Source organism: Lichtheimia ornata, assembly GCF_029851405.1.
Source record: "Lichtheimia ornata isolate CBS 291.66 chromosome Unknown scaffold00016, whole genome shotgun sequence".
Lineage (NCBI taxonomy): Eukaryota > Fungi > Mucoromycota > Mucoromycetes > Mucorales > Lichtheimiaceae > Lichtheimia > Lichtheimia ornata.
In genome coordinates, this window is record NW_026695336.1 from 206,486 (window position 1) to 222,271 (window position 15,786).

Sequence of the window (15,786 nt, forward strand, 5' to 3'; positions counted from 1 at the left end):
CCCTTTCTCTCCCCCCTGTATGATTTCCACGTAAGGACAAGCTGTGAGTGTGAGACTGGGTGTGTGTGTGTGTGAGAGAGAGCGTGTGCGTGTGTGTGTTCTATGCGAGTGGTTTCTTAATCAACATTTACAAAGGAAAAAAGAGAGACCCGCCTCTTTTGATATTGGATTTCCCCTTTTCTTAAATACATCAACCTTGCCCACCCGATGCCGTCGGAAAATAGACCATCATCATCATCACCACCCCAACAACAGCAGCAGCAACCACAACAGCAGCAGCAGCAACCACAACAACCACAACCACAACACCCAATAGAACAACAATCCAATTCACATGACAATCTTCACGTCGACACATCGCTTCCAGAAACATCCACGCCATCATTCAACGACAATGAAAAGTCTCAACCATTGTATGAAAGACCACGCTATCTGACAGTGCCATTGACTGGCAAAGGAGATGATGAAGATGATGACATTGCAAAACAAAAACAAAAGCATATGGGAAGATATCAACGTCGATCACGGTTGCCAGGATGCTGGGTGCTTGCAAGTTGGGTCATGACTTGGTGGATACCCACGCCATTAATGCGACTTGCAGGTAGATTACATACATACATGTGTAGTACGACGACTGATGGTCCTCTTCTTTTGTAAAGGCATCAAGGATAAATATTCTCAACAAGCTTGGCGAGAAAAGGTTACTTTGGTGATGATCATTGTCGTCTTGTGCTTTGCGGTGGGTTTTCTTACGTTTGGTTTCAATGCAACTATTTGTGGACGTCAACCTACACGTATACGACCCACGGGCGTGAACGAGGATCAGATTATTATCTCTGGACGTGTCTTTAATGTGAATTCGTTTCAACATGCTACACCCTATCCTGGTATCCCTGGTAGTGGCGATCTCTTGGAGATGGGTTATGGTGGTCGTGATCTTTCATTCATGTTCCAAACCGTCAACTATCACTGCAAAGGCATCTTTCAACCAATTCAACCTGATGATCCACAAGGCAACGTCATCAACTATTTTCCATGTGTTCCTTTCGACCGCAACAACCCCCGAATCAACGGCACCGATAATCCAAAACGTGATGGTTGCCATGTTAGTTCAAAGTCTCGACGCGCTTTGAGGAAATTACATGTTGCCGGTGACATCTACTACAATTGGACCGATATTCAGAAACCTGGCACGAGTCTGGTAGCATTCAATGGGTAAGTACATAAATGCTTGAGAATCCGCATCAATGGGTTGACACACCTTTTATAGCAATGTTCTCGATTTATCACGCTTGAATTATCTCACACCCAATATACCTTTGCCTATGGAAATTGCACAAATCTTTGGACCTGGGAGCGCATTCATTGGCCGAGATGCAACGTATTGGCTTAGTACAACAGCTGACAGACTTATTATTGGGAAATGCCTCACCGATATTCTCAAAGTGGGTGTCCTTGATACACGATCCACAGGCTGTATCATTTCGGACATTGTGCTTTGGGTGTCATTGACCGTCATTTTGGGTGTGGTGTTGATCCGTTTCTTTTTGGCATTGATATTCGGATGGTTCATATCATGGAAGATTGGCAGCATTCGAGAAGAAACAGCAGAGGAACGAAGGCAACGACAAGAAGCTGTGGCACAATGGGAAATGGATAACGCCGAACACATGCATTATCAACGACGACAAAGTATCTCATCTATGGAAGACATCCCTGGATCCTCTTCTACTACAACCACCCATCATATGGGTCATCAAGATTATTATGGTGGATTGAATAACAACAGCGTAGGCTCGATGCGATCAGCTAGCAACAAGCCTATGCGTCGATTTTTCCCAACCACGTCTCGATTTACGCAACCATCTCCACGCAACAATAGCAGCATGTCCTTTTTCCCTGCTGGAAGTGCAAGCACAGAATCCATGATGATGGCAACACCCAAAAGCTTCAGCCGCCGCTCTGTCATGTCGCCCGCTGTTGGATCTGCTCAACATGATAACAATTACGTGCTTGACTCTGAATTCTTTTCTGAACTCCAATCAACAGGACGACTTCAGAGAGATGCACAAGCCGATGCCATGGCACAGCAAGAGCATCGATTCAATTTTGATTTATTGTACACGTTTATGGTGGTCACATGCTATTCGGAAGGCGAGGATGGATTACGTACGACGCTTGATTCACTAGCCAATACCGAGTACCCATCTACACATAAGGTGCTGCTTGTGATTTGCGATGGCATCATTACCGGTTCGGGAAACACCATGTCGACCCCTGATATTGCATTGAGTATGATGAAGGATGATCTTATCCCACGTGATCGTGTACGCCCTGTATCCTATGTCGCCATTGCCGATGGCACCAAACGTCACAATATGGCCAAAGTCTATGCGGGGTATTACAAGTACAATGAGGATCCAGAAAAGACACCAGCACCTATACCAGTAGAGGAACAGCAACGTGTGCCTATGATTGTTATTGCAAAGTGCGGTACGCCAGCTGAGAAGAAGGAAAAGAAACCTGGCAACCGTGGCAAGCGTGATAGCCAAGTCATTCTCATGAATACCATGCAAAAGATTTTTTATCAAGATCGCATGTGTGAGCTCGAATTCCAATTTTGTAAGGCGGTGGCCAAACTCGTGGATCGTCATCCGGCTCGTTTCCAATGTTGTTTGATGGCAAGTGTTTTGAGTCCTCTGTATGAGCGTGTTGACTTATTAAACAAATGTATAGGTGGATGCAGATACCAAGGTATATCCAGATTCCCTTGCACGCATGGTAGCTACCATGTCAAGGGATCCTACCATCATGGGTTTATGTGGAGAGACAAGGATTGCCAATAAGGCGGATAGCTGGGTCACTTCGATTCAAGGTATGTAAGGAAGGATTCATGACATGGGGTCGTCAAAGTAGAAAGATGTTCACACCCACCCACCCACCATGGTAGTGTTTGAATATTACATCTCACATCACATGAGCAAGGCATTCGAATCCATCTTTGGAGGTGTCACGTGTTTACCTGGATGTTTTTGCATGTATCGGATCATTGCACCCAAGAATGGACAATACGTACCCATTATCTGTTCCACGGATATTGTCGAGAGCTATTGTGAGAATGTGGTTGATACCCTACACAAAAAGAACCTTTTGCTCCTGGGCGAGGATCGTTATTTGACAACGTTAATGCTGCGTACGTTCCCTAAACGTAAAATGGTATTTGTGCCACAAGCGGTGAGTCTACTACTACATCATCATTCACCGTGATTTACTAACATGTATGTATGCAGGTATGCAAAACAGTGGTCCCCGATACGTTTAGCGTGCTGCTTTCACAACGACGACGATGGATCAATTCTACGGTACACAATCTTATGGAATTGGTGCTCATTCGTGATTTATGTGGTACCTTTTGCTTTTCGATGCAATTTGTGGTGTTCATGGAACTTGTTGGTACCGTGGTACTCCCAGCTGCCATTTCATTCACGCTTTACTTGATCATCATCTCCTTCTTTGTCACGCCTGTACCCATTATCCCATTGTTGCTGTTGGCTGCTATTCTCGGCTTACCCGCTGTTTTGATTTCTTTGACGACACGCAAAATGGTCTACGTGGGATGGATGTGCGTTTACCTTTTCTCTCTACCGATATGGAATTTCCTGCTACCGGCATATGCTTACTGGAACTTTGATGATTTTTCATGGGGAGAAACACGACGTGTGGAAGGTGCTGTCAAGGGCCAACAAGAAGACCATGGACGACGAGAAGGGAAGTTTGACGGCAAAGAGATCGTCATGCGTAAGTTTGATGAATGGGCCATGCATGATAGGCGAGCCATGGAAGAACAAGCAAATAGTAGTACGCATGTTAGGAATTATCCTGCGATTTATTATGGCCATTAAAGAGATACTAGCAATGTTGGAATAATGAAAGTTGTTTTGTATGTACTTGGAGGGATGCTTTTTATTACAACAATGATGATGCCACACCATGAAACGTACTCATTGTGTAGACAATATTGCAGGTTCACGCACTTGTTGTTTATTGCTTTCTTCATCTTCTGTTTTAAAGTAAAGGTGTGGAGGGATCAGCATGGCTGAGTCCAGAGAATACCAAGGTGGCCCATGTATGTATGCATGACAAGTTTCATTTGCATGGTAAGCTGGAAATCTGTGAATTTGCTGGGTGTGCTACGTTCATTCCACCTACAGTATCTCTTTTATCACCCTGTTTGTCATTGAATGCAAGATCCATCGCCCTCGGACAAGATCAACCCCTCCATCCAACACAATTCAATGTTATCAGACTCTACCTTAGCCTCTGCTCAAAATGACTCGGTCAATGAACGTTCTCCTAAGCGCCAGAGGATCGATGAGCCGTCTTCTACTCGTGAGTTGTCAAAAACCCGTTACAAAAATAGCATACTGATATTGTTTTTCTTGAAGCAGCAGCCGACTTGAGCAATGTCGAAGAGAACGTTGGTGCAATGGAATCAGACAGCTCGCAAATCGATATTGGTGGTGGTGGTGGTAGCAGCAATACGAGCGACGTACAACAACAACAACAGCAGCGACCTTCTACAGAAGAAAACCCCACCTTTTGTGATCAAGACTTTGATGATGACGATGATGATGAATCCGACGAGGATTGGGCAGATGGTGCAAACCACGACGAGGACAATGATGGCAGCAGCAGCAGTGATGAAAGTGAAAGCAGCAATTATGAACTTATCACGCCCGCTGGTATTCCAGAAGATGATGAGAATGAGGAATTTGAGTACCGTAAGTGATTGTTTTATGGATGATAGGTATCATGAGGCTAAAGGTCATTTGTAGCATGGACGAGCTTTACGCAGGAGGAGAGCGATGCTTTGCAAGATGAAGTGAAGGAAATCGGCTTGGTGAAGTTTATGGAAAAATATCTCTTGAATCAACAAGTACCCCCTCTCAAGCTTATGGAAGCATTCAATGTGGTTATGGTATGTGTGTATAAGCGTCATTACGTACACGTGGTGACTTATGTGGTTGTACAGCATCCAGGGGCAGCGTTGGCATTAAGTGAACTTCAGCAATGTGCCATTCTACGCCAAGTGATCAATCGTCATTTACGCAAAAGAAATCGATTGGAGCATGTCAATACGTTGGAAGATGTTGTCAGTTTGCTGGCCAAAGCCAACAATGTCATGATTGTTACTGGTGCAGGCGTATCCGTATCGTGTGGCATCCCTGATTTCCGTTCAGAAACCGGCATCTATTCTCGCCTACAAGAATTCGAGCTTGATGATCCCCAACAAATGTTCGACATCAAGTATTTCCGAGAGAACCCACAGATCTTTTATTCCTTCGCCAAAGAGTTGTATCCAAGCAATTACGAACCCAGCCCAAGTCATTTGTTCGTAAAGTTGATGGAAGAGAAGGGCAAGCTTTTGAGGAATTATACGCAAAATATCGACACCCTCGAGCACAAGGCCAATATCAAACGCATTGTCAATTGTCATGGTAGCTTTGCCACAGCCAGCTGTGTGACATGTGGATACAAGTGTGATGGAAAGGAAATCGAACAATACATTTTCCAACAGGTAAAAGGAGAAAGTGTGTGAAGGAAGGGTGATTACCCAAGAGGAGAGGTATGCTGATTGGTATGTATCTTTATATCTTTAGAAAGTTCCTCCATGCCCGAAATGTGCAGTAGAAGATGCTGACAATGCTCTGAACAAGCCTCGAAAGGATGATGATGACGATGATGATGATGATGGTCGTCCAAAACATCAAGGCATATCGGTGATGAAACCTGTAAGTACGAAGATGGTATTCAATCAAGTGAAAAGATACTTACGATTCTATTTTTGAAGGATATCACGTTCTTTGGGGAGAGCCTGCCAGCTGAATTTGACCGATTATTGGCCCTCGATACCGAAGTAGTGGATTTGTTAATAGTGATGGGCTCGTCACTCAAGGTATCGCCTGTATCAGAAATCATGTCACAAATTCCACACAGCGTGCCACAAATCCTCATCAACCGAACACCCATCACCCATATGACCTTTGATATGCAATTGCTAGGCGACTGCGATGTCATTGTGCCCGAACTCTGCCGAATGCTTGGATGGGATTTACGTCATGAAAAGTTACCAGGAGGCAGTGCCCAAAGTGATGAGAGTTTGCGTCAAAGCAAAGAGGACGGCGATGGCGATTGGGTCGAGATTGTGGATCCCGTGACAAAGGAGCTTAAACACAAGGAAAAAAAGATATGGCGATTCCGGCGAGATGGCCTTTATACTTTCCCTGGTGCTGTCGTAAGCGATCGGTACCTCGAGCAATCTAGGTAAGCCTGTGTATGTATGTTTGGGTCCCCAATGATTCATATTGAATGTTATCTATCAAGCTCGGGAGCACATGTATCATCGTCATCATCCGAGAGTGAAGGTGAGTCGGACAATGACAACAATCAACCAAGTGAACAACAAGAAGAACAAGTTGCATCAACCTCTGAAGAATCGGGACAACCAGAGACAGCATCCAACCTTAATGATAACAACAATAGCACTATCTCGTAAAAATTTCTAATTGAATTTGAATGCATTTGCTTTTATTACTACATCACTTTTGTTCGCATCCACATTTTGTACATCTACTACTACTATTACTACATACTGTTTAATGAAAATCTCGTTGTTGTAATATTGACGTTGCTAGGTGAATACAATCCCCCCTTGTTACGAAAGACATCACGCACACACGTTTTATCATGTTTACAGCCTGCTATGCATGTCAACTTTGAGGAATGGGAACACAATCAAGGGGCGCATGATCTCTCTACAGGCTCTAGAACACATAGCCATCCCACCCGTTATCCTTCTTTCTTCTTTTTACCCCAACAATGCAGCCCTACGATGACCGACAAACCTTTTTGTTGCCTCGCCCTTGTTGGGTGAATGACACTGATGTGTCTCATTGCACGCAATGCAACACTTGCTTTGGACCCTTACGACGTCGCGTAGGTGGTGACATTTCCAATGACAACTACACTTTGAAGCTCAACCTGGTCTTCTTTTTCTTTTTATTGCTCCTTGGTTCTAGCACCATTGCCGACATTGGTGAGTTGGGTTTTACGAGTAGGCGATATTGGTTGCTGATATGCTTTGATTTCTGGCAAGTGGACATATCTTTTGCCACGACTGTTCGTCCCGAAGCGTCCCATTACCGCAGCTTGGTTACGGCACAAAGCCCGTCAGAGTTTGCAAAGGTTGCTTTGATGTTGCCTATCTTGTCACTTATGCTATTGACGACGATCACGGATTACCCACTCAGGTAAGGTACACAGCAGCAGCAGATCGATAGATAGCTTTATTTGACATTTCTTTTGTTTTCCTTGTTCACTACCTCCAGATCCATGGCACGCGAGGGTTACTTGAAATCGTCGAAAAAGGCAACGGTGAGTCTTATCATATAGCAGTATCAAACAACCAATGCTGACGTATACATACGTAGAAATTGATATCCAAAATGTGATCATGTATGGTGGCATCGATGCTCTGATTTGGTTGTGCCGAACGTCTACAAGTATTCAGATCCATCACCTGACAACCACCATTTTGGCCATGTTGTCTGAAAGAGGTAATATGATGATGATTCATGCATCGATGAGATGGAGGAGGACCATGATCTTGAATGTATATTTCCCTTATCCAACAGAGGCTGTACGACCTGTGATGGTTACAAAGTGGGCACTCCCTTCACTGCTACACCTTATCGAACACAACATTTACCATGACCAGAACAAGAATAAGGCCAATGAACATGGAATTCAGCAACAACAACAACAACAGCGAGAAATGGCGTTGGAGATTGTAATCAACTGCATCCATGTATTTTTTCACATGGCACGTGCTGGAATTCTCACCTATAGCGTAGTTATGGAAGACGGCATCTTGGCGACATTGGTGACACTTTCAGGATTCGAACCACCTAGAGCATGTGAGGAGGATGTGGAGGATCAAAGTCGGTTAACGGAACGAGGAGACATCATCCAAGCATTGGCAGCAAAGACTTTATCAGCGGTGAGTGGACAAGGTATGCAACAAGAAGGGGAAGGATCACTTTACAACACATTATTGGGAGAGATCTCACCCCAACAATATCTGCGTAGTGGCATTTCAGGCTGGCATGATTGAATGGGTTCACAACAATGATAAATTCGCATCTCTTTTCCGATCCACCAATGGCGAAGTGCGCAAATACATGACCAAAAGCATCGCTTATCTATCTCTAAGAAATGGTAAGGTATTATCTTGAGAATGTTGAACCACTATTGGGGTTGACATCCATGTGACCTTAGATAAGCGCAAATCGACATTGCTATCGGAGAATGTGGCCCGTGCGCTTGTGTCCACCATTGCATTGTTACCACAGCACCAAGGCCAGCATCCTGAACAACGTCGATATGATCTCAACCACTACTTGACCAAGAATGTGGATGGCGAAGAAGAAAAGGCGATTCAGCCTTATCTACCACCGAATCCATCTACGATTTCACATGCATGCTGTGCTCTTGCCAATTTTGCTACCAGCCGTGAGTATCCTATGTATACGATTGAAGGGAGGGTAAGAGCCTGATTTTGAGTTTTTTTTTTTATGTAGAGGACTCGCAGGTCAAATTGATAGCCCAGCCACGCCTCCTTCGATACCTATGTAATGTACCCGCTGCTATCCCAGGTCACGTGGAGATCTATCGCCATATCACACGCTGTCTCGCCAATTTAGCACTTTATGGTCAGCATACACACATACGTACCTATTTGCAAGCTGATACTAATAACCATAACGATGCCCTTATAGAAGAAAACCATGGATTGATGCTTGGTTACTGTGATGACTACGAACACCGATACAATGTACTACCGACATTGAGGAGCATCATTGAGGAGCAAACTATCACACAAGATGTTCGACGACATGTCATTCGAGCTATGGATAATTTGACATCACCGGGTGGGTAACACACACACACACATACACGACACAATCAACGTTCATTATTGGCTAATCATTTTAAAATAGAGAATCATGATCGCCATAGCAACAAGCCGTCATGGAACGAATTATTGGGCGCCGACATCCAACACTTTATCGCACGCATTCTTGCCGAAATGGATGATCAAGATACACTTCGACGTGCTCAGCATATTCAAGAACGAGTTACCCATGGCTAGCCCATCATTGATATCTTTATATACAAACATTGAAAATCCAAAAGTACGGTTGACGACTATATACTATTACTAGCTGGGGGTGGTAGTGCTTATGGGTTGTTGTTGGCTGTTGTTGTTGTTGTTGCTTCTTTCTAATGGCTGTTTTGTTGGGTGGTGGTCTTCTTTTTTTCGTTTACGATCAGGTTCTTCTTCTTCTGGGGATATGGGCTGTATAGTGGAAGAGCGTATGCCACGAGCATGTATGTCATCGTGTTGGTGGATGGGTGATGATGTATTCAGCTGCATGGACAATGTTCGTTTTCGAGGTGGTTGAGGAACAGGTGAAGTTGGGCAAGTTTTATACATATCATTTTCAGTAGTGGGCGCTGGTTGTGGTGGTGGTGGTGGTGCTGCTATCGGTAATTGTGGGATGGATGTGGGTTCTTGTGCACCTTGTGTGTGAGGTGGTTGACATGTTGTTGGGTGCTGTTGCTGCTGCTGCTGATAGCTATGTATATAAGATGGCGGTGTTGGAGAAGCTGATCCACGTGTGCTGCTCTGAAATTGATAGGGGTTACTAATATCTTGAGCCTGTGGTGGTTTGCTTTCCCTGTATAAAACAATGAAAACCATGAGCTTTCCCCCTATTTCAACGGCTTTTTACAATGAATGATGATACCCTTTCTTTCCGCTTCGAAGATACTCGATACGCTCTCGAATGTGGGGATTAGCGGTATCCAGCTGTGCTGCACGTTGGTAGGCATCTAATGCATCTTGCACTTGGTTGTTGCTTGCTTCATACAAAGTTCCTAAATTGTACCACACTTCGCTCATGTAGGGAGCAAGACGAATAGCACGGTTGTAAGCATCTAATGCATCCCGATACTGTGGCGCCACCCAACACGTGTATGAAATCAGTATACTACGTCGTACAATTGCATCCCATTTTTGCAGCAAACCTGGTTGATTCGATAATAGAGAACACCAATAGAGCACCAAAAAGCAGGATTTCGAGCATCGCGGTAAACAGCTTGTTGATACGCTTCATAAGCCTTGTTATAGTTTTGCTCAGCAATGTAACATCGACCTAGCAAATACCATGATTGTGCATCATTGCTATCTGATTTGAGTGAGCGGGTGAGATAGTCTATTGCGCTGGCACCACTTGAAAATGACGTATCAGGTTGATGAAACAGCCACCCATACTGCTGCAGCACTTTGGCATCTTCGGGCTTGTGCGTCAAGACGCGTTCATAGGCTTCCTTGGCACGTTCAAATTCTCCTTGTTGCTCGTATACATGTCCCATTTGATACCAGATGTCGACTTGTGTCAAGGGTTGTGGTGGGTTGGCAAGAATGTAACGAAAGCACTAACAACGACGCCATTCATTAAAAGACCATGAACCCTCCTCGATTACAACATACCTGTAATGACAAGTCATATTTCTGTTGTTGCTTGTAAATGATACCCAATCGAAAATAAATCTCGTTGACCTTTTCAAAGCTATTGTCCATGTGGATCACCGCCGAGAATGCTTCTTCGGCGTATTCAAGCGACCCGTATCGATCATAAAGGATACCGATCCCATACCAAAGTTTGGGGTCCTTTTTGAGAAAACACCATATTTGCGTGAGAGACACAAAGGACGCCTGATACACATATATAAAACTTCTTTCAAGATACCTTTGGATTAGGCAAACATGAAAGGGCTTGTTGATAGGCGTGGTAGGCTTCGCCGAGATTTTCCATCATTAAATGACAATGGCCAAGGGCACTCCATGTTTCACCATGGTTCTCATCGATGGTGAGTACACGCTTAAAGTACTTGACAGCCTATGTAACGCAATATTGAGTCACCCACCATCGGGATTACGGGTGCTTTTTACCTGATCAAGTTGGTCTTGGTCACGATAGAGAGATGCAAGCCGAGATAACGCGTTGACGGAATCTGCATTGTGTTTCAGGGCTTCCTTGTAGAAATTAATGGCTCGTGTGGTTGCACGCGGCATCATTTCCGCCAGATTCCCTTACATAAAGTTCAGTTTGTTTATTGATGCCGTCTTTCAATAACACACACACACACACATGCACCCAAACACGCACTTTTTCTCCTCCTCCTCCTTCCCCCCAACCACCCTTCTTCTCCTGATTTTTGCATCATGCTTTCTTCCTCTCTCACCTAGTGTGGTCCATGCTCTCTCATTTGCAAGACGCAGTTGTTCCATGGTCGTTGATGATGATGACGATGGTGTTAGTGATGATGATGAATGATGGATCGATCGATGAACTTGAGAGCTCATTGTTGTTGTTGATGATGGATAAAATAAAAACGTCGTCGTGGTATAGGTTGATGAGGGAGGTGATGTTTCGAAAGAGGGTAGTGGAAAAAGAGAGTGAAAGAGCAACTTTTGAAATATGTGAGTTTAAAGATAACTCACAAAAGGATGAGAGTGTGAGAAATGTTTTGTATGTAAATCCTGAGCACACATGTTTGACAATCTCGGGTTGTGTTTTTCTGGTTTAGCCGGATCGATCATTTCCTCTTTTGTTTTGTAACGTTGTTATAAGAAAAAAGTACTCGACATAAATACAAGTTGGGATGCAAAATGAAAGGTATGTTACGATTAGATACAAGAAGATACAAGTGTATAAAGGGTACTAAAGGTGATTATGTGGTGGTTGATTTAACGCGTCTATGCCGATGCCCACTCCCGCCGCTGCCGCCGCCACTGCCAAGTGCAACAGCCACGCTGTCAGGATTGTCCAAGTAGGATGATGTGTCGGTGTAACCACCGAGTCGTGAGAACTCAGCCGCCCTTGTGTTCATTGCAATAGGTGGATCTCCCAAATGGCTGGCTTTTGTTGCATAGGTTGATGCAAGATAAGGGTTTTTTGATGGATACAAGGTGGAACGGTTGTTGTTGTTGGCTAAAGGAGAAACAGCATTGTTGCCTGAAATGGGTTGAAGCTCCCAAGCCTCTTGTCTTGTTGATGGTGGTGGTGAAGAGGTTGCGAATATGGAAGGTGTAATAGTAGTAGTGGTGTTGTTGTCGTTTGCTGTACGTGCGTTGCTATGCAACGATTGAAATAACGATGATGGTTGTTCCTGATCATGAAACGAACTTCCCGTATGACTATGTCGCCTTCTCGCTCTGCTGTCATTATTGCCATCGTCACCAAAGACAACCACGCTATGCACAGTGGATGGTGGGCGTGAATCTTTATCTTTGGCGGTTGCCAGCCGACTGCGCCGATGACGACGTACAAGGAACCATGCAAGCCATCCAAGAAGGGCCACAATGATAAGACTTCCAAAGAGAAAAACAGGGATGGCAATTTGTTTGTTCTGGGCTACCCAAGCTTTGAGCGTATTTACTAGAAAATTGACGTTAAAAACCATCCATAACAATAACAACCGATCAGCAAAAACTTACATGCACCTGTGCTTACACAGTTACCCTTTTCACAAAAGCTTGCCAATCCACACTCTGTGCCATCCAAAAACACGCCACTCAGCACAAGACAATTTCCTGGGTCTGTTGGATCCGCACAACTAATTTGGCACGAGTCATGTTGAAACGAGCAGTCCTCGGTGACGCCAAGTCGCATACCACGCGCTATGCATTGTTCATCACGCGATGTACAAACACCTGAGGCACATTGCATTGTGTTGTTGCCACAGGGTGATCCATTCTCTTCCACTTGATCAGGAGGGCAAGAAAAGGATTCCCCCGTACAGTATTCCGGTATATCACATTCCGATACTGCCGGTCGACACACCGTTGCCGCCGTTGCCATGGTACAATTCAAACAACATTGTTGGCTATAATCACTATTTAATCATAGCATCGGGTTAGCTTATCGTATTTGGGAAAAACCTACAGTGATCGATCGACTACTACTTACTCGCATTTTGCACCCGATTTCAATGTACAATTTTTGGCATGGCAGCATGCACTATCGGTCAATCCAGAATCGCATTCCTCCCCTGGTTCCAAAATGCCATTTCCACAAAGCGTGAAGGATGTCGTATCACGCAAATCGGGTGCTATCAACATCATGGTAAGTACACATGCTACCACTACTAGCAGGGGTAAACATACATTTTAGGCAATACCCGATATTGGGAAACGACCCACATATATCCGAAATCGAACAAGGACTAAAATCTTCGCTGGTGACATTGCTTGTAGGGTTCATCAAATACGTATCGCCAGCGCTACATGTATCATCGCTGAGGGGACAACAACTGCATCCAGATGATGTGCAGGGACACGTCTGTGCGGTACAATCATGTATAGCCCCTATGTTATGAAACGATATCAATAAACAGAGGTACTTACAGAAAAAGGAAAACATACCAAAGCCATGTCCCACTTCATGGGCCACCACCTTCCATTCATCTCGGGTAATGGATGACACTCCCGTTCCGGAAACCCATTCCGATGCGCCATTTTCTAAAACAAACATTTAATTCTCACTGCTTATGGGATCATCTCCTTTTTTTTACATACCTTCAATCTGTTGTGAGACTTGGGTTTCACAAAGTTGACTCAACCACGCAATCCCAACCTTGACGCCAGTCCTAATAAAGCGAGGAGGATGAATACCGCTTTGTGTTTGTAAATGTGTCATTGTCAATGTACTACTCACGAGCATTTTGTCATGAGATGCCATAGAGCTGCACCATCGTCACCACGTTTTCCACGCCATAAGCTGAAATCCGATAGTCGATCATTGATGGTATAAAAAGAAGAGCATTTTTGATTCCATGCTGCTGAATGACTTGGATGACGAGGACAATCGGCTGTTGACATTTGAATATAAATCAATCCAAGGGAAACGTTAAAGGTGCGTTCATACACAGCCGATGCAATATTCCAGTTGTTCAATATCTGTAATCGAGCAAGTCGAATGCTTCCATAGGACTGCACATAGGTACAATCAGCAACCACGCCCATGTAAGCGATACGTCGCGTCGAGGGGCATCCATTTGTGTTGGGTGTCATTGACATGGCTCGTTTCATCATCATGTGATCAGGATCGATAGGCGTTGCACTTGACAATGAGTTGTTGCTATGCCGTATACCCGTAAGGAGCTGATTGAATTCCATATCTTCCATGGCACACATAAAATCGTTACTGCTACTGCTGTTGTTGCCATGTTTTCGAAAAGGCTTGGCGCGTTTGTCAAATAGGGATGATGATGATGATGATGGATCAATGGCATTATCAGAGTCGCGGTAAATGATCATGGCCGCTGAGCTGGAAGCAATGGGATCGTCGTTGCGTCGAGTGAGCCGGAAATTGGTATTTGTTCTAATGTGGTATATATCCGAATCGACCATGAAGGCACCTTCAAAAACAAGTTGTGTACTATTTTCACGTGAATAAACAACCTCATCGTGGCAGCAAACAATGGAATAAACTCACTCATCGTACTCATGCAAGATGATCCGTGCCCAGCTATTCTGTTCCTGAGATGTGACATGACCCCTGAATATCCTAAATTCGCTTGGTTCAAGAGTCTCCTCGATATCATCGTCGTTGTCGTTGTCGTTAAAGATGCGTATTGTGGCATTGGTATGAAATAAATCCAGGTTGGGTGCGAGGTGTAAGGTGAAAAGCGTATCAAATGCAGTAAATTGTAAAGTCAATGAATCGGTATGCTGTACAAGGGAGGATCGTTTGTCGTTGTTACTGCTGCTCGGCGTGAGTATGGATAGCTTCGGATCGATGACTGATTCTATTCTTGATATGCGTTGTGGTAATAGAGAAGAACCTGTTCCAAGAGGTATTGGTTAATGGGGGACTCGAGTTGTAGTAGTGAATGGCTGAACAATGCCTCACCATGAACACATGCGAAGAGCTGGATCAACAGGAACACTGCCAGCAATAAATAAAAGGCCATGTTTTACAAAGAGGTCAATGAGGATTGCGTATACAGGATGGCATGCCCAACTTGATGTCAAAGATGCTTGCAATGTGGCCAGGTTACTGGTTCATGAAAGAAGAACAAAATGTGCGTGTTACACCAACCCCGTTCAACCTAAATCAAGAGCTGTCCTTGGCTGCTTGATTCCATTAAAGCGGAGGTGGTCTCATTGTCTGTTACTGAAAATGATATTGTTTATTGCTATGGATAACGAGCATACCTCTATAGCCACTGTTAAATAATGAGCCTTTGGTGAACGACTTTCGTTGCATGGGAGGATTGGATGGTTGCTGCTATTGTGGGATGCAAAGCACATGCTAAATGATCAAAGTACTCCTTATTGTTTTACGGTGTCCATAGAAACATTTGGGCGGTCTATAAATGGGACATCCTGGAAATCAGAGTAGTAATGGATCATCGAATGATACGTTTATGAAAAACATGAAACGGGCAATGGCAATAGGCATCAACACGTTAGCAGAAATGATTTTGCAGAAATGTCGGCTTGTGGATCACCATAGGCGATGCACTAAAAATATGCCATACACGTGAGCTTCTAAGAAGGAATGAGGAGGCACTCTGTTGGTACAGCATGATGGGTCTTAGACCCAGCATAGAGGAATGAGCAACGGTTGCTATGGCACCGTAAGCAAGTAATAG

At 44.3% G+C, this 15,786-nt stretch overlaps 5 protein-coding genes across 5 annotated transcripts; 3 read left to right on the plus strand and 2 right to left on the minus strand.

Annotated features, from left to right (window-relative positions):
* Positions 1-207: 207 nt before the first annotated feature.
* Positions 208-3,902, plus strand: O0I10_004410 (uncharacterized protein; the record flags this gene model as incomplete). The annotated part of the gene is made up of 6 exons (XM_058484469.1): positions 208-601; positions 660-1,215; positions 1,271-2,681; positions 2,737-2,875; positions 2,951-3,234; positions 3,291-3,902. The coding sequence occupies 6 exons, from the start codon at positions 208-210 to the stop codon at positions 3,900-3,902; spliced, it is 3,396 nt and encodes a 1,131-aa protein (XP_058344730.1).
* Positions 3,903-4,241: 339 nt separating this feature from the next.
* O0I10_004411 (uncharacterized protein) lies at positions 4,242-6,556 on the plus strand (the record flags this gene model as incomplete). Its single annotated transcript, XM_058484470.1, has 7 exons — positions 4,242-4,389; positions 4,449-4,781; positions 4,836-4,978; positions 5,033-5,578; positions 5,661-5,792; positions 5,852-6,324; positions 6,385-6,556. The coding sequence occupies 7 exons, from the start codon at positions 4,242-4,244 to the stop codon at positions 6,554-6,556; spliced, it is 1,947 nt and encodes a 648-aa protein (XP_058344731.1).
* Positions 6,557-6,879: 323 nt separating this feature from the next.
* O0I10_004412 (uncharacterized protein) lies at positions 6,880-9,211 on the plus strand (the record flags this gene model as incomplete). The annotated part of the gene is made up of 11 exons (XM_058484471.1): positions 6,880-6,996; positions 7,080-7,096; positions 7,157-7,310; positions 7,389-7,434; positions 7,491-7,616; positions 7,695-8,072; positions 8,149-8,277; positions 8,338-8,571; positions 8,640-8,771; positions 8,838-8,990; positions 9,060-9,211. The coding sequence occupies 11 exons, from the start codon at positions 6,880-6,882 to the stop codon at positions 9,209-9,211; spliced, it is 1,638 nt and encodes a 545-aa protein (XP_058344732.1).
* A 69-nt stretch (positions 9,212-9,280) lies between these two features.
* O0I10_004413 (uncharacterized protein) lies at positions 9,281-11,491 on the minus strand (the record flags this gene model as incomplete). The annotated part of the gene is made up of 7 exons (XM_058484472.1): positions 9,281-9,800; positions 9,870-10,075; positions 10,150-10,560; positions 10,616-10,795; positions 10,875-11,024; positions 11,078-11,217; positions 11,371-11,491. The coding sequence occupies 7 exons, from the start codon at positions 11,489-11,491 to the stop codon at positions 9,281-9,283; spliced, it is 1,728 nt and encodes a 575-aa protein (XP_058344733.1).
* A 368-nt stretch (positions 11,492-11,859) lies between these two features.
* On the minus strand, positions 11,860-15,102 carry O0I10_004414 (uncharacterized protein; the record flags this gene model as incomplete). Its single annotated transcript, XM_058484473.1, has 9 exons — positions 11,860-12,566; positions 12,626-13,023; positions 13,098-13,239; positions 13,295-13,495; positions 13,553-13,648; positions 13,706-13,776; positions 13,845-14,567; positions 14,625-14,973; positions 15,042-15,102. 9 exons carry the CDS (start codon positions 15,100-15,102, stop codon positions 11,860-11,862), a joined length of 2,748 nt encoding a protein of 915 aa, XP_058344734.1.
* Positions 15,103-15,786: the final 684 nt, after the last annotated feature.